This window comes from Gymnoscopelus microlampas, assembly GCF_963454915.1.
Source record: "Gymnoscopelus microlampas genome assembly, chromosome: 20".
Lineage (NCBI taxonomy): Eukaryota > Metazoa > Chordata > Actinopteri > Myctophiformes > Myctophidae > Gymnoscopelus > Gymnoscopelus microlampas.
Genome location: NC_139957.1, coordinates 19456826 through 19480656, shown reverse-complemented (window position 1 = coordinate 19480656; position 23831 = coordinate 19456826). Strand labels below are relative to the sequence as shown.

General features: G+C 42.3%; 1 protein-coding gene across 2 annotated transcripts in view; it reads right to left on the bottom strand.

The window, feature by feature from the left end:
* Positions 1-23807, bottom strand: part of rps6ka5 (ribosomal protein S6 kinase, polypeptide 5) — a 37052-nt gene extending 13245 nt beyond the window's left edge. For both annotated transcript variants that reach the window (XM_084045320.1, XM_084045319.1), the window contains exons 1-14: positions 23501-23807; positions 17214-17285; positions 16785-17003; positions 16066-16181; positions 15787-15888; positions 14997-15080; positions 14376-14479; positions 14017-14167; positions 13664-13825; positions 12105-12230; positions 11133-11266; positions 7647-7740; positions 6360-6530; positions 5615-5806 (exon numbers count right to left, since the gene is read on the bottom strand). In XM_084045320.1, coding sequence (XP_083901446.1) covers positions 5615-5806; positions 6360-6530; positions 7647-7740; positions 11133-11266; positions 12105-12230; positions 13664-13825; positions 14017-14167; positions 14376-14479; positions 14997-15080; positions 15787-15888; positions 16066-16181; positions 16785-17003; positions 17214-17285; positions 23501-23570 — 1797 coding nt within the window. In that variant the 5' untranslated portion in view covers positions 23571-23807. The remainder of the gene's footprint in view (positions 1-5614; positions 5807-6359; positions 6531-7646; positions 7741-11132; positions 11267-12104; positions 12231-13663; positions 13826-14016; positions 14168-14375; positions 14480-14996; positions 15081-15786; positions 15889-16065; positions 16182-16784; positions 17004-17213; positions 17286-23500) is intronic.
* Positions 23808-23831: the final 24 nt, after the last annotated feature.

Sequence of the window (23831 nt, the reverse complement as noted above, 5' to 3'; positions counted from 1 at the left end):
CTGAGATTAATATTGGATGATAAGTGCTATCAATCACCGCAGGAATGAGCTTAGAATCTAGGAAAAAGTAGTCAATGCGACTTGAGGTTTTATGTACTGGACTAAAAAAGGAATACTCTCTCCCCGCGGGGTTGACCAATCTCCAAATATCCACAATATTTGAGTTATTTAGCAGAGTATTCAAAAGACATCCAGCCTTTGACTGCTGCAAGGAAAGAGGCGAGCTTTTGTCCAGTGCAGTATTCATAACACAGTTAGCGTCGCCCGCAATCAGAACATTAGTATGGTGTATATCGGGAATCAAATTAAACAGTTTTTTGTAAAAATCCGGGCAATCAAAATTCGGGCCATAAATATTCACCAGGGTCACAGGCAGAGACGCCAGGTGACCAGTAATAATTAAGTATCTACCATCCGGATCAGTTATTGTAGTAGTTTGAGTGAATGGAATATTTTTCCTAAATAATATCGCTACACCTCTCGCCTTAGCTCCAAAGTTAGCATGATATGCCTGACCCAGCCAGTTAGCACGAAGAATTGACTGCACATTGCGTTTAGCATGTGTTTCTTGGAGGAAAATAATATCCGGCTGTAAGGATTTAAGATGAGCCAAAACTTTTGCTCTCTTGACAGGATTGCCTAGTCCTTTTACATTCCAGCTGACAAACCTCAGAGCCCCGTTGGGTAACCTGCCTACTGCCTTATGTGTCATTGACACACATCAGGATGAAAAGTAGTGACACCGCCCGCCGCCCCAAACATGCACGTAGCAACAGCCAAAACAAACACAAAACATATAACACAGCTTTCCTACCCCCCATCCCCCACCCCCAAGCAGAGGGACACCCCTTATTGGCGCCCTTCTCTATCCTCCCTAATACAATCCAAGGCATAGGTAACATTCCCACCTACGGCTCCGCTCCATAATAAACAATAAAAAGAAATAAAAAATACCTTATTGCAATATAATTATAACAGGGTAACAAAATCACACATTTACTGAGAAAATCTGTATACATCAGTTGTAACCAACCGAACCCCTAAACCCTCGCCGGCCTGGCCCGCTCGCACAAGACTCCCATAAGTAAAAATATAAGAAAACCATGAAAATAAAAATAAAGGTTTGAACAGCATTTTAACAGCCATGTCCATAAACACCATCCAAGTTAAGCTAATCATCATTACCTGTTCCCATGTCACCCAATACAAATAAAAGTACAAAATATATATATATATCAAAAATATAAAAAAGGGTTGCATTGAAAAACAAGCATTAATCCCAGTGTTCATATATATATGAAAAAATAAAAAATAAGTGAAGAATCTTGCTGCATAGTACTCAAAAAAATGTTTTTTCCAATGTCCATGAACTAACGTAGCCCACCCTCATTGAGAAAAAAGAGAGGAGGATAATGAAAAAATCAGGGAGCATATATATAGCATAAGCATCATCACAATGAGAGAAACTATTTCAATTTGAGACCAACAAGCATAATATGAGAAGTATAAGAGAAAAAAATTAGGTGGGCCACATTAGCTAAAGTCCAGGTGTCCATGTAAAGAAAAAATAAAGTTGCTTTCTTTTTTTTTCAAAAAGAAAATAAAAGAGTCTTGTAGGAGAGAAAAAAAAAAACCCCTCTCAGGTCCAGCCAAACGAAACAAAATGTGTGTGATTAACATACCCTTTGCTCCTCAGCCCATGTTGAAAAGCAGGAGAATCATGCAGGGAGTTCACCGTCCTCGACTTCCTCGGTTTCCTCCTCCTCGCCGACGACTAGTTTTTCATCCAGAAATCTACCAGCAGCCTCGGGTGTTTCGAAGTACTGTGTGACTCCATCCACGGTGATGCGAAGTCGAGTCTGCTGGCCCATAAACCCCGCTAGCATGCCAGCGGCCCTGCATCTGCTCCGGACGTCCTGAAACTTCTTGCGTTGTTGAAACACCTCCGTCGGTAGATCAGGGAATATGGAGACCTTGCCATCCTTGTAGCGCAGAGGAGCTTTCTTAGGGGCTAGCTTGGTGATAAGCATCTGCACTTGTAGATAATGTATTTTTGCAATGAGTGCGCGCGAGTAGCTGCCGTTAGTAGGCTTCGGGCCTACTCTGTGTGCTACGTCAACTAGGACCTTAACAGGAAAGTGCTCGGCCCCCAACAGCAATGGAATTAGAGTAGACACAAAGTCAGTCGGATTATCTTTTTCCTCTCCTTCGGCTATACCTGTTATCCTGATATTCCGACGTCTTGAGTGCATCTCGAGTATTAGCAGCTTCTTGCGGACCTCTTTGTAGCCATCTTGTAAAGCCTTACATATCGTCTCCTGTGCCTCCAATCTGTCGTCATGCCTGGTCACTGCTACTTCAATATCTTGAACTTTTCCAGTGACTGTAGCCAGTGAAGCTTGCATGGAGCTCATAGAAGTTGAGATAGTAGCGAGCTTAGTCTCCACTGTTTTCTGCAGGCCGGCGATAGCTTTCATCAAATCAGCCGTGGAAGGATTAGCTGCTGCGCCACCACCGGTTAGCTCCTCTGCTAGCATACTGTCGCTAGTGTCTTCCGAGTCCCCGTTTGTAGAAATATTCTCACTTGTATTATTTTTCTTTTTTTTGTGTAGTCGTGGTCTCAACGTACTTTTCCTGCCCGTCATTTAAGGCGAGTGATGGACATTGAATGTTGCGGTATTAATTATTAAAGTAGTAAATAAGAGCCGTTTGGAGCGGAGCCTCGCAGAAACACAGCTTACTCCATTGCACGCTGACCACGCCCCTCCATTGCTGGATTTCTAATGTAAACATGCTTTTAGACATTATATTATTACTTGAAGACTAAATACCATATTATTTAAGGAGTCAGTGACATGGACATGGAATTTAGGCAACACTTCACGTTTCCACAAAGAGTTGCTATGTGAATATATATTTCAAGAATATATTTAACTATTTTATGACGATCAGTGTGCTAGAGATGAGAAGAGATTAGTGCAGTTAGGCTAGAGGATAATAAGTCTTCCTAAAGAAATCGAGTAGGCATTGTAACATGAACAAGCACTACATTAAATTGGTCTTATGCTATCACAACTGATCCGCATTTTGAACATTTGTGACATTTGGTAGGCTATTGATGGGCATTTAATATAGAATTTTGTTACACAGTTTAACTGGAACCCACTGCTACACTATAGAAAAATAACCTTTTAATTCAACATTCATATTTTAAATCCTATTATACTTCATTGTATGTCAAATAGCGAAAATAGCTTCCGCTTCCAAATCATGGTATTCTGGTCTTGCGCAGAGTGCTTCTCCTATATTTCAAAGCGATCAGAAATAAATTACTCATTATATTAAAAAAATGCTAATCCAATGCCATGGCTTTCTACTGTAATTATGATAAATAATTCAGAAGTCAACCGAGATCACCGTCCATACCACATCTGCAGTAGTAATGCAGCAACAACATGGCAATAGCCTGTGACTTTTATCTGCCTGTACTGTGGCTATGCCATAAAATGAGGGTCAAAAATAATGTTGAGATTACTATTAAGCCTAACAGCCTAGGAAAGCATTGGCATGCTTAATTAGAGCGGTTTACTGGCATCTCTAGCCATTTGCACTGCTGCAGTACTGTGTGTTATTGACCATGGTTGGATCTCTGCTGTGTCTCAGAACAAATAGCAGAGATCTCTGTGCAAAGCTGCCAGAAGAGAACACTCTCACCTTGGCCTGATTATATCTGCCCTCCATGTTCTCATTATGCTTAATTTATTCTTAGTTTTGCGACCGGTGTCGCATGCCAGATATAGCAGATCTACAAGCTTGTACATCGTCTATTTTCGGCACACAAGACCGGCATGCAACTATGTAAAAATCAGCCTTTAGTCACAGCAGAGGGCTTTTGGCTGTGTACACTCAGATGTGCCCTAATATCTCTCCCCCGTTTTCTCCTCGCTTTCTGGCACATGCATATTGTGGAAATGCACTCTGTTTATATGAATTTTTCGGACTCTCCTTGGCTCGCTATGTTTCCAGGGCATTGTGCAGGCAGCTTGTCAGGAGCCATTTCGTCATGGCTCCATGAGGCGGCATTGCTCCCCTATCCCCCCCAGGGGGCGACAGTGTAGAGCAGTGCTTGCAGAGATAGAGAGCGAGAGAAATGAGAGTGAGCGGGAGTGAGTGAGGGAGAAAGAGCTCTGCATGCATGAATAGTCTCTCACTCTCTCTCACGCGTGCCCTCTATCCACAATCTCTGCTTTTAATTTTAAGCATGAATTTTACTTGGTTGCACGCAGGTGTCGTGCAACCAAAATAGCTGGTCTACGTGTTGCAGGGTGACGCGTTGTGACTATGAGCTTGTAGATCGGCCATTTTTGTTGGGCGACACAACTAAGTATAATTCAGGCTTTACTCCTCCTGTCTGTGCAGAGTGCTGTTGAGTTAGAATGACATTTGTGCTGCCGGGGAAAGCCAAGTCTCACAAGGATGCAATCTTCAGCTTTAAACAGCTGGTTACTAGTGGGTCTGTGGTGCATGTTAAAAACTGTGTCAGCACACCACAGGACACCAATGCATGCAGTGCTGAACAGGAGAGGGAGATGGTTATCACACAAACCTGACTAAACAAAACAACACACATACAGTAGCGCACACACGCACACACACACACACACACACACACACACACACACACACACACACACACACACACACACACACACACACACACACAATATCTTGGAAAAACTAAAACGGCTTAACAATGTAACACTGGGCTGCCTAATGAGAACACCCTGCAGCATAAGGCTAACCCATAAACTGGAAAATAAAATCAACACACGAACAATGTATGGAGGAAACCCATGAAAACAGCACTCACTTGCAATGTATTAGTATAGACTCCCAAGCTACAGTTTTCAAACTGGAGGTCAGATCTCCACCAGGGGGTGGGGGAGATTTGTACATTTGATTTACAACGTGAAGACCAGTACAGCGAACATGATTAATACACTATGTTACCATGTTGATGCTAGAATCTTTTGGGCAGTTTTTAGTCTCAGAATGAATAAGACTGAGCTGCAGTTAGTACTGTAGGTTTTACTAGTCTACTGTGGGTAAACAACCCTCAATGAGATGCTAACTTCCAGAAATCTGTTAGACTGATACAACAGTGGTTGGCAGGTCTTGGAAGTCACTGTGGTCAATTACTTTACTCTGTGATCATGTTTGGCGTTTTTGTTTTGAATAATTGTGAGATAATGCTGAAAAAAAAACATCTTCCGATTTGAATGTCTCCTACATCTCCTACAGTTGGTCCCAGGGAGAGTACAGACAACCGCATGACTCCTCCGATACAACATGATGTCAAGGCCACTTCTTTACACCCGACAGTGAGGAGTGAGGAGTTTTACTGGGAGGACGCAATGCAAGTATGAATGTACAGTACACCTTATTCTTCCTAGTTGCACACCCCACTGAACAGGCGCCTTGACCAACCTGTGTAGGAGCTGCTGTGACACCCAAGTGTCGTTTTCTTATTATTATTTTTTTTACTTGATGGTCCTATAAATCAGTGGTTCCCACAGTGCCCCACACAGTTTTTGCATCTCATAGGGCCACTCACCAGGATGACCCCCAGGCTCCACAGGTCACAGGACTCGTCATAGCCATCATACTTTAAGATCTCGGGCGCGGCATACTGCAGCGTGAAGCAAGGTGTCTTCAGAAGCTGATTATCTGGAGGTTTTAAGCGAGCAAAACCAAAGTCTATGATCTTTATCTCCAAGTTTTCACTCTCGTCGGTGAAGAGCAGGTTCTGTGAGGCAAGTTGGACAGAGATGGTAATCATTTATAGAATCCGGTTAGGGTGACCACCCGTCCCGAAATTCGCGTCCCGCACAAGCAGAGCAATGTCCCGAAAATCAAGGATATGAAAAAAAAAAAAAAAAAGTTTTTTTTTAATAATAAATCGGTAAAATCAGGCAAAAATCAGAATTAAATAACATAACCCTAACCTAACCCTAATCTTAACCCTAAAACCGAAATAAAGAAACCAAAAACTGAAAAAAAACGAACCCAATCCGCCCAGAACCGCGCAGAAAATGTCCCGCGGAACGGGTACGTCTGTCCCTCAATGGGTCTGTTTGAATGTGGTCACCCTAAATCCGGTTCAGACCCGCACTTCCTCATCTTTTCCCTAATTTTAAAGAGAGACTTTGTTGTCTCTTTAAAATTAAAAAAATAATAAATGAAAAATAATGCAAAATGGGGCTGTTTAATATTGACTTAAGCTATCAGGATAACCGTATAAACCATGTCAATAACAATATAGTCTTGTGGTAACACTCTACATTTTACATTATGGGTACCTCTGGTTTGAGGTCTCTGTGTACAACCCCAACATCATGCATGTGACTGACAGCGGAGACCAGTCTGCGCATGATGCGGCTGGCCTCAGTCTCACTGAAGTGCTGCTTTCTGCGGATCCGTTCCAGCAGCTCCCCTCCACCCAGCAACTCCAGAACCAGGTATGTGTGGAGCTACAGAAACAGGGACACACACACACGCCACACACATACATACATACATACACACACACACACACACACACACACACACACACACACACACACCCATTCCAAGTGTAGACACACACGCCCAGACACACAGACCGGTAAACGCACAGTATATTTTACACTTCACCAACTTCTTTATTCATTGACATGGATTGAAAAATGATATTGACGATATCAACAGTGCATTACATGTGCAAACATTCCTGTAGGGTTATGCAACTTCAACAAACAGTGAGTTCAATTACAACTTGAAGTTGACTGATGTGTTGTAGTTGATCGTGTTAGCTCAGGTTGGACTGCAAGTTGAAAACAGTCAAACACAGACTAGTGATCTGCTGGCATCAAATCGTTCTTGTATGACAAATATCAGCCCCCCCTACCCACCCTCCCCCTCCTCAATTCCAGGGTGAGATCAAACCAACACGGTATTGTATGAAGTGAAAAGCAGGCCAAACAAAATTGGTGATGGGAATAATGTGCATGTGCCTGGTAGTGGTGGTGGTGGTGGTGGTGGGGGGGGGGCACAGTTTCTCATTAGTGCAGGAGCCAGGGAACAAAGGCAGGGGCTGGGGTGAGAAAGTAGTGCTTTGATCTGGGTCACAGGTCCTCTGAGGTACAGTAATAACCCCACTGAGCTCATGAGAGTTTAAAGCAGTGCTCCCATGCTCAAAGGGCTGGTGCTAATGAACCTGGGCACCATCAGTCACACAGATACATGGTGTGCTTGCAGAACAAGCACACCATGTTTCTCACATTATGCACACTTGTTTAGGTCAAGTGTGGGCCCAGATTAGGTAACACAGCACCGGTAAATCTAGGTTGTATAGGAAGGAGCTGCAAAATAAGTGTTGGTGCAGCTGCCGTTGTTTGAAAATAGATATGCTGTGAGATACCAGAAACAGGGAAAAGTGTTTATGGGCCGATACGCAAAAAGATAGAGGCCCAGAGGGCTCCCAACACCCCCCATTAATCTGCTTTGTTCCAGTTCCAGGACTTAATAAGGCTGCAGTCTCTAGACATTCACAGTGAACATCAAATAGAATTCACTGGTGTGAATACAGGCATAGTTTTGCACCTCACCTGATCGTGATAGATCTCATGTAATTTGACGATGTTGGGGTGGCCATCACACAGCTTCAGGGCTGCTATTTCCTTCTGTGTTTGCGCCTCCATCCTGAAGGTGTGAGTGTGAGAAAAGACAAAATGATAACTGAAGTGTGAACAATACAAGGCAAAACCACAAAGACACTCCATTTCTATAATTCAATTGAATTTGTTGTGCATAATACGAAGCAAGTCCTGCTTTCCCACCGAGTTGTAGTAGCACGCCCCCTTCTGTGACGCACACAGAACTGCTTCGCCCCTAGTAATGCTCCACATTCCAGTAGAACAGCACTGCTCGGCGTGGGGGGGGGGGGGTAATTTACGATTCTGTCGGTACATAACTCGAACGGCACTGAGTCGGTTCTGGCGGACTTCGCAACGTTCGGCACGGCGACTCGCTCTCCTAACGGCTCGCTTGGCGGTGCCTCACGTTGCTCAAGTCCGCCAGAAACGGCACGCCTTCGACAGTTTTTTGGCCAACTACTAACTAACTATAACTTAGGGGCTGTTCGTCTGTTTTCACCAAACGGGCCGAGTAGTCCGTCTTGCTGGGGGCGACAAAACCTTTGCCTAAACCTAACCTTAATGCTAATAAAATAATTATTGTATGAAAAATAAATAGTGCGATGAGACGTATTCGATCCCGAGGGGCAGGGATTGAAAGGCTAATGCTTAACGTTCACGCTACGGTGCCATGTGGTACTACAAGGGTTTGGGGAGTTATTTAAAGCGGTCCGCCCATGTGAGAGGCAGTTCCGCGTATGTCACAGAAGGGGGTTACTACTACAACTCGTGGCAAAAGCTGGTGCGCAAATACAAACAAGGGTGACATGGTTCACTAAAGCAGTGGTTCTCAACCTTATCAGGTCGCGACCCCCCAAAATAATCCTATTTGAACTGAGGACCCCCCAAAATAATAATTAATCATATTTGAACTGGGAACCCCCCCCCCCCCCCCAACATAATCATATTTGAACAGTGGCATTACATTTAGTTTGACCCGGTTCAACAGATAAATATTGTGAAAATAGGTGTTGTGAGCTTGTCAGCTATTTTCAAAATGTTTGCATCTTTCTTATATTATTTGACAATTTGGCCAATGTTTGACCAGTTTTATAGTCTAGTTTGTTGATTACTTTTGATGCAGTAATGGTCTTTTTTCATTTCTTCTTTTTTTTGTATTAAAAAGGTCTTAAAAGTCCTTAAATTGTCACTTATACTGTCATCTGGGGACCCCTAAAAAACATGTGGGGACACGCCTGGGGGTCCCAACCCACAGGTTGAGAACCACTGCACTAAAGTATCATTCACTTTTGGGGGCATCATCACAGGAGGGTTGTGTTGTCAAATGTGTCTTCCTACAGCCACTCTGGGTGGCTGCTTGTCACAGTTTATTAGTATTGGAACTTCTGCTCATGTCAGAGGGTGTCGGCACACCTTGAAGCCTAATTTATGCCTCTGCGAATATGTGTTGTGTGACTGTCACTCGACATTTTTGTTGAAGCATAAATTAGGCTTGTAATTGAGCTCTGTGTGCAGAGCAAGAACAGCCCAGCTGTCTAGTGACCCGGGGGAATGTGCACAGAGCTGTGTGGCCTTGTGCTTCTGTAAATGTGATAGTCAACAATGGTAAATCAATTAATCAAGTACTTAACCCATTAAGACCTGAGGCCGATTCTACAAATGCTTTCTAAAGCAGTAGTTCTCAAACTTTAAAACATTTAAAAAATAGCAGATGTACAAGCTCGCAGCTTGCGCTGTTTTAGGATTATACTATATTTTAGAATAGCCAACGCTAAAATCTAAAATGAAACAGATGCTTTCCCAGTGTTAATGGGTTAAAAGACCAGTATTCATATATTCCAGACATTATTACAGCGTGGCTCTGCAGGAGACTAGCGGCCGTCTAAAAGGGGGTCAGTGTGTGTGTGTGTGTGTGTGTGTGTGTGTGTGTGTGTGTGTGTGTGTGTGTGTGTGTGTGTGTGTGTGTGTGTGTGTGTGTGTGTGTGTGTGTGTGTGTGTGTGTGTGTGTGTGTGTGTGTGTGTGTGTGTGCGCGCGCTCAGCTAATCTCACAACCTGCTGGACTGATCAGTGCCACATTTTGTGTGCACATTGCCAGTAGGCTACAGAAGTATGTTCAGTAAAAAAGAAAAATCACATATGCTTTATACTTTATGAAATATAAACATGTTTTAATAATGGAAGTTAAGGGGGCTCTGATTGGGCTTAAAGGGATATTTAACTTTCAAACATGTTTGGGGTTATTTTGACTGCAGCTGCACTGCAGCACAAACTCTGCCTACTACAGTGTGTATGTGGCTTTATGCTTGTGCTCAACTCATTTTTTCTAAATGATTAATTAATTAATTAATGTTTTCTTTAACCCATTGAATCCGGTAACGGGAATGTAATCCTGGGCGCTACTCTCCCTCTGCCAGCCGGGGGGAGAGCCCCGAACTGAGCTCATGCTTCCTTCAATGCATGAGGAGTGAGCAGGCCGCTTCTTATCACCTGACAGGGGGGGGGGGGGTTTCCCCGGTAGGACGTGGCACATCGAAGGAATACGTTATTCCAACCAGTTCCTTTCCCCTCCATCAGGCTCCCCGGCTGACCAGGGGGAGGCAGTATAGAGACCAGGATTACTGCATGTTTTTTGTGAGGGTACCTACCCTAGGGGACATGGGGAGAACATGCAAACTCCACACAGAAAGGCCCTTCGCCAATCCCACCTAGGGTATGGGCAATGATGACACGGAGGAGAGAACACTCCCCCAGCGCCCACAGTGTCCCCGGCGGGAATCGAACCCAGGAGGACCTTCTAGCTGTGAGGTGACAGCGCTAACGACTGCGCCACCGTGCCCCCTGAAACAACATTTTGAACTCAAATCTTTGCTTCTGGAGGTCACTGGAACAAAATATTTTTCAAATGTTCGCTTTAAAAGATTTGCACACGATTTTCACGATTTTTCAAAAATAGCAGAGCTACGCGCTCATAGAGCGGTACTTGGTGCCGCGCTATGAGCTTGCTATTTTTGAATAGCCAAAGTATAAAATAATGGTTAAAGTGGTAAAAATGCTTTCCCGGTCTTAATGGGTTAAACCACTTAATCACATGACGCCAATAGCATCTAGCTTGGCAAACATGTCAGCGTGAGCTGAGCAGGGTGTAAGCTTGTACCTTTTGCTGACAGTCTTGATTGCTTCTTGCACTTTTTAGCGGAGATGTGTGGCTTTGTGCTCATATTCACTTGACAGTCAGTGTTTCTAACTTTGCCCATGAATATCAAACAGTTTGTCAAGAAATTAATAAGCCATTAAATAACATCTCATTCATAATATCTAGGTTAACAAGCACATCAAAGCAAGCACGTTTGAGCTGGTACATTTCAATTAAAATAACCATGACATAACACTGATCATATTTAGGTAGACAAGCATACAAGCAGACTATGAGCATGTACCTCTTGCTGACAATCTTGACAGCATATTTCTGGCCAGTCTTCTTGTGTGTGCATTGTCTGCAGATGGAGAAGCTGCCCTCTCCCAGAGCGTTGTCCTTCATGTCCATCTCATAACTCATATAGAAAGGAGAGTCCTGTGGAAGGGGGAGACAATGGCCCAAACCAATGTGTCAGATCCAAGAGCATAATAAGTACTATGTATGGAGGACATGAATAGCCTTTCTCCCCGCGTCTCGCGTTCCTCCCCGGTATCAGTCTGGACTTCGGCCCATAGGGAGCGAGTATGAGAAATCAGTGACTGCGTTTCAACTGCTGTCCGTACAACAGTGAAAAGCATCAAAATAATTTTCTAATTTCTCATACTCGCTCCCTATGGGCCGAAGTCCAGACTGATACCGGGGAGGAACGTGAGAGTGAATCCACGTTATCAGTTTGGCTAATGCCAGGCTAAATGACACCTACTCTTAGGGTCATCGTAAAACATTAGTTTAAGCAAGATTTAGGCTGTTGCATTTTTCATGTTTTTTTTTATGAATGAATTCATGGAAATATTTAATTTGTTCCCCCCAAAATAGATAATTTGAAATGTATTTTTAAGTGAAACCCTTTACTCTCTTTAATTCAAGTTTTTTGTCGTTGTTCTGGACAGATTTATGGACTGATTTATTTTGCATCAAATGCAATTACAGTCCCTTTGGCTCCAAAAGGACCTCTTTGATAATCAAACTGAAAGACTTCTCTCCGTATTGGTCACATAACTAGGGAACCTGCCAGAGACACTCAAGATGTTTGTAAGCAAGCTAAAAAAAAAACTGGGTCAAATGCAAACACTAGGCAAAACATTATCAAGGGAATGGCTCAAAGTTGACTTTAACGCTAAAAGGACAAGAAAAGAAAAAAGCTATCTGTCAGTGAGGGCAGCCATTAACGCGAGTGTGTTTGTGCAGTGGGTTCCAGGCCCATCCATCTTACCTTCATCATGGCGCTGCGGGCCACTGCAGCAGAGCCTGGTCTGTCAGAGCCCCCACACAGCTGGACGGTGTCATCCATCACCACGTTCCTCTTGAACAAGATGGAAGGGGCCATGAAGGAGTAGCCCTGCACAAAAACATGCACACAGGACCACCACACGTTTACATCATGGAGAAACATACGATATGGAGCTGGCCTATGTCACAGTACTACAGAACACAGGTTCACATTGAAAGGGGAAGTCAATTTGCATAATTTAAAGCCTCAGACTAAACCGTAGCATCAACATCCAATTGATTTACAGTGTGTGTGTGTATATATATATATATATATATATATATATACACACACACACACACACACACACACACACACACACACACACACACACACACACACACACACACACACATACAGATGACTGACATTGGCTGTCCATCTGTGCCTATTATTAGAGCTGTCATTCGTGGAAGGCTGCCTGCGTGGTTCCAGCTGTTGGAAGCTCAGGGCCTTGAGCTGGCATTAATGTCTCCCTCCCCTCTTTTCACTCAGACGCACACAGAGACACCACACAGCTGTGTGGCACATAGTGACAGCCATGGATGGACGGAAGGATGGATGTTGAATGCATGAGAAGCCCCTAAATTACCAGGCTTGAATATTTGATTGCTCTGCAGTGAAATTACATCTCAGGCCCATTAATGCAATTTTAATCTTGTTTTGTAAGACAGCATTGTGGGGGGTTGGGGGTAAGCGCACCGTTTAAAGTTGGGCTTGCTGCCATTACCTCACAGATTGCTAGGCTTGCAAATTATAAAGACCACAAAATTTGAGACTGTGAATGGCAGGCGAGAGGTGAAGAGAAAAAAGAAAAAAGCCAAGATGAAGTTGGCAATCAAAGGTTGAAGGCGTAACAGAGACAGAAATGGTGATTCTCTCAAAGTGTTACCTTTTATTCTATGAGAGAAGCCTGTTAATGGATCTATTGATCTGCTGGGCTCAAGGATCCAGAAGGCAATCAGAGTTGAAAATTCATACGATACATCAGACAGACATCAGCTGGCAGAGTTTGCAGGCCACATTATGGTTCAAAGCCACATCAAAAATAGTCATTCACATCTGTTACCTCAATCAAAAGCTGCATATGGCAGTAATTACAAGCCTTCAGTGAAAGCCCCTTCAGTCAATTTGAATACTGATGCACACAGACAGGCTTGTGTTGACTCACAAGCAACATTCAAGTGCATTCAAAATTTCACTTGAGCATTTCAATAACTGTGGAGTGAGTATCTCAAATATAGTCACAGACCAAAAGTATGCAAGGTGTAATGTTTTTCATTTTACACTGCATGCAACCAAAGCCCAGCCGTGAAACCAAACCTCCAAAAATAGTGTACAAAAACTGAAGCACAAGTGATAGTGAAAAGATCAATGCAGGCCTGTGTGATGACCTAAAAGCAACACACAAAATGTTTTCTCCTTTTCATAAAAAATAACAAAACTATGGAGCCACAACAAAAATAGTCTGACTGTCTCAAACCCCCTCATGTTCCTCCCACCTGGAAGATACGGTCACAGTTCTGAGGCAGAGCTGCAGGAGAATAGGTAGGGTCCATCTCTGTGAACTCTTCTGCAAAGTTGCTGACATCCAGCTCGTCTCGAATTACTGGCTTGAACGGGGCGGGCACCTTCTTAGCTGCCAGATCTTCCCAGTTAATTTTCTAAAAGAGATTATAAAGAGAAAAAGAAAAGTCTATTCAGCACCAATTTCTTCTCCCCATTGTCGAGAAAAAAACTACATTTAATTTAGTTAAATGCTATGCCCTCCAAGTGGCTCCATGATGCAATGCTAACAGCCCACCCTGCAAGTATATTTTAAACAATGTGAAATATCCAGAGAGATGTGTCCCACCTGGTAAAATGGGTGTTTTTTTACATTTTCGGCTCCGCTGGGACCTGAGCCCAATCTCTTCTTTGGATCTTTGATGAGTAGCCGCTGGATGAGGTCTTTAGCCAGTGGTCCCATTTCTTTGGGGAAAGGAGGATCCTTCTTTAAAATTCTCCTGAGAGGAAAGGGGCAGGGAGACACAGTCAGTAATCAAAACGATATGAGATATATTGCAAGATTCATTTCAGTACAGCATTGATCAACTTACAGTGGCTTGAAACCTGCTCAATATAGATTATTTACAGCATAGCAAATATCATTGCACGGTAATTTTTTTGTCAAATTTACATTATTTTTGCATGTTAGAGAGGAAGAATCCATACTTGGCGATGTCTGTGTGCGAGTTCTCATCTCCATCAACAGTGAAAGGTGATCCACCCGTTAGAAGCTCATACATCAGCACACCGAGACTCCACCAGTCCACAGCCTGAAAAACATTAAATGTTTAATTAAAAAAAAAATGTTTTCCATTATCCCATGTAGACCTGAGGCCGATTCTAAAACTGCCTACTAATTCCTGACCTAAGTTTTCTGAAAGACAACTTATTCAAAAAAGTAAAAGAAATAATAATGTTGCTATATAGCAATATTATTTGTTTTAATTTTTGGAACTAAAATGACAGAGGCGTTCCCGGCTTGAAAGGTTTAACAACGTATAGGTGTAACAGGTCTAATTGGGTTATACAAGTATAAGAAAGTAAAATTCCTTGGCTTCTCCATTACAGTATCAAGTGAAAAAAGACAGAAATAGCAGTACAATAACAGTAAAAAAGAAAGCATAATAACAATGAAAACACCCATCCTTAACAGGTCACTTTATAGAAAACGAAAAAGGAGTTCACTGTAGAAAGCTTATAACATTCTGGAAGAACTCAGGGTGTGTTTCAATGAGTGGAAATAAAAAGATACAAAGAAGAGCAAAGCAGCATGAAACTGTAATATACCTTGTCATGCCCAGACTGCCCTCCTTCCACAATTTCTGGAGCCATGTATTCAATGGTGCCACAGATGGAGAATGCTCTCTCCACCTGTGTGAAGACACAAGAATGACATACTTTAGAACTCCCAAGTGTTTAGGAAGTTAAAACTTAGTAGATGGCATTAACATTACACGTTGGGTTGGAGATGTGATGGAATATTTAAAACTTGAGAATCTCAAATACTCAACCAGGGCCTCTGTCCAGAGATTCTATAAGGTTTGGCAGCCATTATTGGATTATTTTAATCTGGAATTTCTGGCTAGGGACACTGAGACATAGGATGGTGAATTGTTAGACTGACAAGAAAACAAGAGAATTGTCATTTTTTTGTTTTCTTTCTGTATTACTGTGTTTTTGGATATTTTATTTTGAATTTGTGGTTACATGTGGTCCTGTGGCGTATACAGTATGTCTGTGATTATTGATACATTCATAAAAGACCAATAAAAACATTTGAATAATAATAATAATAATTAACACAGGATTTGAGAATCCCGGGCCTTCCAGTACAAATGATTGGTACTACCACCACAATAATGGTTAGAGCAGCAACAACACTATCAGCATATACAGTATATATTATTAAAAAATGTTTAAAGTCAGTTTTCAGTGAGCAGATTGATGATTCCCAATCAACGTATAACTAAAAGTGTGGATGAATGTGTGATGTGAATGTCACGGTAGGGTACTACTAGCACTTTTCACATTCCTTACTAAGGATGGAAAATCCAAAAACACTATCACACAGACGTACCTGGTCAAACTCTTTACTGAGGCCAAAATCTGTGAGGACTATATGACCACTGCAGTCCAGCAAAACATTCTCTAGCTTCAGGTCACGATAAACAATTCCAAGCTGCAAGGAGGGGGGGGGGGGGGGGGGAGACACAAGGGCAAAGGTACAGTGAATCGTACACTTTTTTTTTGTTATTACAGTACATTCATTATTAGCAAAATTGCAGCAGGCATAATGTGCACTGTGGGCTATTAACAAAACTGAAGAAAACCTAACTGAGTGGAATGTGGGAGTTACCTCGTGTAGGTGCTCTAGTGCTAGCACGATCTCACCACTGTACAGGGCCACTTCCTGCTCCTTAAACCTAACCCTCTGCACCAAATGTGTGAAGAGCTCCCCGCCGTTTACATAATCTACAATGAGAGGTGTATGACAAAGAAATGAAAAGGAATTGAACACTTCATGCATGCAATATCATTACCACAAAAATATTTTCACTTTGCGGAAGGTCAGTTGTTTTTTAGAACAACCCCCTTGTGTATAGAATCATCCAGCTGGTAAACGTTGGTCCACTTATTTCACCGGCCTAATGAAACTGACAGGGTTTGATTTGTTAAAAAAAAAAAAAGGCCAAGACTTGCTCGAACAACAAATAGTTAAGCGATGCATTGTGAGCTTGGAGATAGGCTATTTGTCGCAATGACCAAAATAGAGACACGGTTATTATTAGTAGTTATTAACATACATTTTTAATTAAATAGTTAAATAGTGCTATTAGATCAAACATATCAGACGCTCTACATTTCTCAAATGGAAATGTATGCATTTAATTCAGTCTAATCAGGAGCAGTGACAAAACATATCACCACCACTGATAGAAAATTAATGACCAAGGATATCAAAAGCAGAGGCATTGATTTACCCCCCCCCCCCCCCCCATCCCTCTAGCAAATCAAATCGAACCCTAGTAACTGATAAGATAACACAGGTAATCCGTATCACGAGATAAAACTGACCAAGAATGAGGTGCAGCTTGGTGTCTGTCTGGAAGGCGTAGTGCAGTGTGACAAGAAATGGCGACTGTCGGATGTGTTCCAGGACTTGGCGCTCTGTCCGTGTGTGCTCGGCAGTCTTTGCTTTCTGCACGATGGTGGCCTTCTTCAACACCTTCATGGCATACAGCTTCCCTGCATCGTGACCGCTCACCTTTCGCACCAGGAACACCTTACCGTATGCTAACATGGGAGGAATGTTATCACAAAGACGGCACACCTCAATGTGAAGTGCCTTCAACACCACACACTGTTGGTTATAAACAAGGAACCTCATCATTTCAAAAATAAAAATCACAAAACTAAGATATTCAAACTCTTAAATTATCACATGTGCAACACATTTTATTATAGGTGGCGATAGGCAGGCAGAGATTTATCATTGTAGCTTACCTCCAGTGCCCAGCACCTTTAACAGCTCAAAATTTTCAATGCCAACCCTTTCCACATGGCCTGTCAGGTTGGCTGAAATAGAGCAAAAACATGAATCAGATAATGTAAGGTTCAATAGTACAGTTAAATATCCCTTACTTAACACACTCTCGACTGATATCATGTCATATAACATATAACAAGACCCATGTGGCTGTCTGTCCTTTTATGCCCATGTATGGACGAAAGGGGGACAGACGAGGTCTTTTTTGCCCATGTATGGACGAAATGGGGACTGACTTTTTTGCCCATGTATGGACGAAAGAGGGACAAAAACTCATGTAGGCCGACGCCTTGGGTCTGGCAAAGAAAGACAAAGATGGCTTGAGAAATAACATGTAATCACCAACATCACACCGTTACAAAAGCCAGGGGGTGTAGGCATCAGCTGCCCTGATTGGCCAACCTAACCCATCAGTTAGGTTGGCCAAGCTTTACGGTACGTTTGTGCCGCTGCACCAATATCAGTAAAGTTGTCATGTTCATCAATATGACATCAAAGTATTGACGTCACACACTAGTTTGTAGTGCTATGGTAGTGGGTATGTACGACACTGGGTACTCTGACAAGTACAACGGGTATTGCATAAACGGGTGGGGTATGCATATTTGCATACCCCACCCGTTGCAATACTCGTTGTACTTCCCAACTTAAACCTAACCCTAACCTTAAGGCCTTTGCAGACAGGGTGCGATTAGTCAATCAGTTTTTAACGCATGCGAAAAGAAAAGACGCACAAATCGAACTGGGTTTGATTGGAAAAAAAACGCATTTAAAAAATGATATTGTCCGTTTTTTCCGTGCGAAAAAACACACCTTCTCTGTAAAGGCCTTTAGTGGGGGAACATAGAACCCGGGGAACATAGGGATGACCCCACAAGAAGAAGGGATGGTGGTACCATAAGTGAAAGAAGCGTAAGGGAAATGGAAGATCACCAGTTTGAATACCCTTGTGCATTTTGGAAAGCTCAGAGAAAGGAAAGTCAGTGGCCCCTTGAATACAGAGGGATCCCGCAATATTGCCATAAAGATCTCTCACTATGCTGGCTTTCTTTTGCTGCCAGCAACATTCCCGCCTTGAACAGGTTGTGTAAATGGGCTACTAGTAGTGAGTGCCAACAGCTGACGACATTTGATGTACTGAGCTGCTCCCAGGTGTGAGTATGTGTAATGAATGTGTAGCAGGTCAGCGCTGAAAAAGAGCCTGCATGCTCAACAAACCTTCCCTGGACAAATGCTGGCCAACCACTCTTTTCTCCGGTAATGTAACCGCGGCTAATTAAACACTCACCTAAATAAACAACACCCTGTGGCCAAATTGTCATTGAACTAACAGTCTTCTTTAACTGGCAAAAGTGTCTTAACTTTCATCCATGATTTTCATGGAATTTGGCCCAGGACTTTAGCGTGCCAATGATTTCATCACGACATGTTGGTGTCGTGATGTCTGTCTATCCCACTATCCCTGTCCACTGTCCAGCTGAATGAGCATACAGTAGCACGCTCATAGACATGCATGCGCATTGTACTGAACACATTCCTTCTGTCTCACACTCTGAAAATAGACACCGCACTGCACAATTAAGGCAGCCGATTCAATCTTTTTTCTGTGTCCCTCTTTCAAATTAGATTAGACGAAGCTAAAGTAGCTATTAGACAATTTAAGTGAATGTTATTTCAACAGATCAATTATTTCTGACAAATGTGAGGTCAAGGGTTCAGGTTGCATAACACCACCATCAACCTCTCCCTACTAGGGTCAAGTTTGATTTCAGTGTTTATTAATAGACTGACAGGGTATCCATCCAGATCAAGAAACATAGCCTAACTACTAAAGTCTATCTCTGCTTGCACGAAGCATGTGAACCTGCAGCAGGGGAATGGCATCCTCCTTTCATAAAGATCTTGGCTTTTTCTTCTAAATAAACAGCTTTCTTTCATCCATTTTTTCATTTGATTTTAGACATATACAGTGCATGCATTTTATCCAGAGCAACCTTGCAAATAAGCAGAAAAGGCTTTGATTTGTAAGTAAATCACCACCAACATTGTAAAACAAAAAACAAAAATCGAAGCAATAGCTGCCATAAAATATGACTTTGGTCTTAGAACAATTGTGTAAGAGAAGAGTGCTACGAAACAGCAGACAGGAGCTAGGGAGGGAGAGGGACAGAGTATTTTCTCCCTCAAGGACAAATGACATACCAGAACAAGTACGCTAGAAAAACAAGATATAGTATGGAGGGTGAGGGGGTTGAAAGTAGGGCTGCATGATGTTATCATATTTTTTTTACATATAGTGCAATATGAATTTCCATGAATTTCCACACACATATTTCCAGACATATTGCAAAGGCCTTCAATGTCAGAATGGCTGAGCTACAGGAAACTGGAAAATTGAGACGGCAGAGAAAAAGTCCCCTTTCACAAACATGACAATACATACTTCTGCTTCGGGCCATCAAAGTAAGCTAATAGCTGTCCAACTTTCAGCCTGCTGGTTTTAATGTTCACTAATGTAATTGTAAACATTAAACAGGTGGCATATGCACATCAGCAGATGCTGTTGATGCTTGTTCTGAAGGATTGGTCTCTGTTTTTGGTGGGCATCTTGCCCCATACCAGTAGCTACGCACAATCATACCTGCTCAGAGCAGATGAAGATTACAATTGTCATCATAATCATCAGTCATCATAATAACTACTCCACTCAACCCTAACAGATAATTTCCTTAGCCCCCACCTTCCCTTTAATCTGATACAACCACCTCCCCAGCCAGTCTGACGATGCAGGCAGCAATATGGGCCCGCGGTATATATCCTCACTATCTCCTCCAGTACCAGGACCTCCTATGTGGACTTCAGCTCTGCATTCAACACCGTCATCCAAGCTCTGCTCCAGGACAAGCTCACTCAGCTGAGTGTGCCTGAACCTGCAGAAGGATCACTTAGTTCCTAGTAGACAGGAAGCAGCCTGTGCAAGCTGGGTAAGCAAATCTAAACCACTTGTGTGTAATGTCCTGAAGTTTGTTGACAACACAACAGTCTTTGGTCTGCAGTGGATTAATTGGTCAACCAAAAGGATCATCGGTGGCTACCTGCCATAACTCCAGGACCTGCACCACTCAAGAAGTAGGAAAGAGAATTGCTGAGTCCTCCGACCCTGGTCACAAAAGCTATCAGTATATCAACATCACTACCTCGCCCCACTCAACACTTTTTCTCCCAGGCGCTGGGGCTCACATATATGCCCACTGCCCTCAATGGCTAGTCTCGCGTAGCCAGACAACTGTTCCGCAATCTCTGAATGCTATTATGTGAAAATTGTGGGAGGCAAGACCGCACGCACGCACGCACGCACACACACACACACACACACACACACACACACACACACACACACACACACACACACACACACACACACACACACACACACACACACACACACACACACACACACACACACACACACACACACACACACACACACACACACACACACACACACAGTACTGATCATATCTGCTCAGAGTAAATATGATCACTCGAAGATAAGATGGAGTATCGAAGGCCAAAGTTAAATTCTGTTCAACTAGTTAGAATAGAATAATAGAATAATCAGTTATAGGTCATATCAAGTGACCAATCACAAAAGAGAAGTCAAGTATCTGGGTCAATATTTCAAGGTGGTGAATCTAAAGATATCATCTAACAACAGAAACAGGTGGAGGCGACAATGTAGGCTTTTTTTAACATTGCTGGCAATGCTGAGAACAGTATCGGCATGTACAGTCAGAGTGAGACCGGTTTAAATACACTACAATACAATAAATTGATATCACACATGATTGCATATTTCCACTATATTGTGCAGCCCTACTTCTTGAAGAGCTGAGCCAAACAAATGAATGCCGGTTGCCACCACAATAATAACCAATAGCCCAGCCACTGCTCAGCAGTGGGACTTTGAACCTAACCATTTTATAAATTACTTTGAACCGTTGGATTTCTTGGAAGAGGATTTTTTGGGTTGATTTTGCAGGCAACTGAACTCAACGTGACTCAGAAATGATTCACCTCCTACTATATATTCTACACATTCTACCACATATTCTAAGTCTCTATTACAGGCCTCCGTGGCCTGTAACACTAACAGAGACCTATTTTTGGTTTCAAGATATTTTGTGGGGCCTTTTCTGCCTTAATTGATAAGTCAGTAGTGATAGAGAGACAGGAAACTGGAAAGAGAGTAGGGGAATGCCTTGAAGCAAATGGCCTCAAGTTGGATTCAACATTTTTAAACCTGTGTCGGCTGTGTAGACTGAGCCTTAAGGTGAGCCACTGGGTGCCATAATAGGGGCCTATTTTATCATTTTACTGATTTTATATTGTACAAAATGTAAATATTTGATATTGTAACATTTGCAATAAATGTCCTTAATTGCACAATTCATGTGCCTAGATGGGTTTTTTTATCTCTGGATTTACTGACATCAGATAACAGGTCAAAACGGAAGCTATAGTATGGCAAGAGAAGCATTAGCAACAGAAAAGAAAAATTAAAGAGAGACCAATTTTTATTGAATACTTTTCAATAAAAGACTTACACTGCTAAAAGATGCAATGAAATAAGAATTTTGAAATCATTGTGTTCATTTAATTATATCTCTGATGTGGGAAATTTTAAATGTGTACATTTCCCAAGGCCAGCCCAATTTATTTCTCCAAGAAGTTCAGCGTAAGATTAGCCATTGGCACAGTTCAGTAGCCAGGCTGCTGTGTGAAATTATGATAACAATGACAACTAGACTATCTGCATATTTAGGGCAGGACAGTAAATGGAAGCCGAAGGGGGGGTAGCTCTGCATGTTGGTGCCTGAATGAAACCAGTGGTGTAACTCAGTGGTTCTCAACCTGTGGGTCGGGACTCCCAGGGGGGTCACCACCACATGATTTTGAGGGGGGGTCCCCAGATGACAGTGAAGTGACAATTTAAGGACTTTTAAGACCTTTTTAATACCTAAAAGAAAGACACTAAAGTAATTAACAAACTATACTATAAAAACTGGTCAGACAAATTGTCAAATAATATAAGAAAAAGGCAAACATTTTGAAAAAAGCTGATCTACAAGTTAAGTGTGAGCTTGTAGATCGGCAATTCTCACAATATTTATCTGTGGAACCAAGTCAAACTAAATGTAATGCCTCAACTCAATTATGATTATTTCGTGGTGGTCCCCAGTTCAAATATGATTATTTTGGGGGTCACAGCCTGAAAAGGTTGAGAACCAGTGGTGTAACTAAAACGGCATTCAGCAAGCCTCTGTGTTTAAGTACAGGACTAGGCTACAGAGTGTTCTCTTCTACACAGTCAGTCATTATGACAAACATCTGGGAGATGCTTGCACTGGCTTGTTTCCTTTTCACGGTATGATGTTTTGGTGGATGCATCCATTACCTTCCAATTGCGTGTTATATTTCATAAGTATAAATGAACAGTGACCTATTTATAACAAAATTAAATCAATAAGTCTTCTTTACTCAGTTTGAGACATGGAATGAGAAATAAAACCATGGTCTGCGCGCGCATATATATATATATATATATATATATATATATATATATATATATATATATATATATATATGCCCATTATGTGACAACATTACATGCTACAGCTTGTAAACCTGGCGTTATTCTTATGACTGTCCACTCCCCTCTATCTGAGTGGAGAGTGGAGACATCGCCGTTAGCTAGCTGTTCACTGAATCTGAATGCATGTATGCATGTATGTGGTGGTTTAAGTAAGTTATCTAACGACACGTCCGCCAACAAAACTCTTTTCTGTTTTCTGTCTCCCTATATTGTTAGATTATTATGATTTGCAGGCTACGGTTAAAGTCACTAGCTGTGTTAACTAGGTTAACAGACAGTATATTAGTAACAAGGTTAGGTAACCGTTTGCTTGCCAGAAAGCTAGGAAATCCTGACGTTAGTGAACCGTCCACACGGTTCACTAACGTTAGGATTTTTTTGGACTTTGCCATAAGAGGAACACCAATGTTGTGGATAATTGCAAACGCCCATCGATGGGGAAAAGATAATATGCCTCTTAAAGGCTACTATAGCTTAACGCGCTATCGTTTATCTTGTCACACGTGTCACCAAAAGAAGAAGAAGGGACGGACAGGACAGGTAAACACGGGCTGATCAAGTGCACGGCTGGCTGGCAGCCAAACTCACCATGTTTTAGCTCATGTTTCACTGTAACCAGGTCACCTTCTCTGGACGATCCCTCCATCGGGGATGGCATCGTTATTTCCTATTCCACTTATGTTGAGACACCTTGCTATTCACACTAGCAAGTCAGTTGATTGAAATATCAACATGAAAAACAGACGAATTTAGCGAGATACGCTAACGCATTTGCATTAGGAATCAAACTTGAAAAAAAAAAAAACAATATAAAGATACAAATTGGCAGAATATTGCAAGATCTAACGTAGCAGCACGAAAATGCAGCGCAAGGAAACACTTGCTTTTACCACCACTACCACTACCCAGTGTTGCCAGA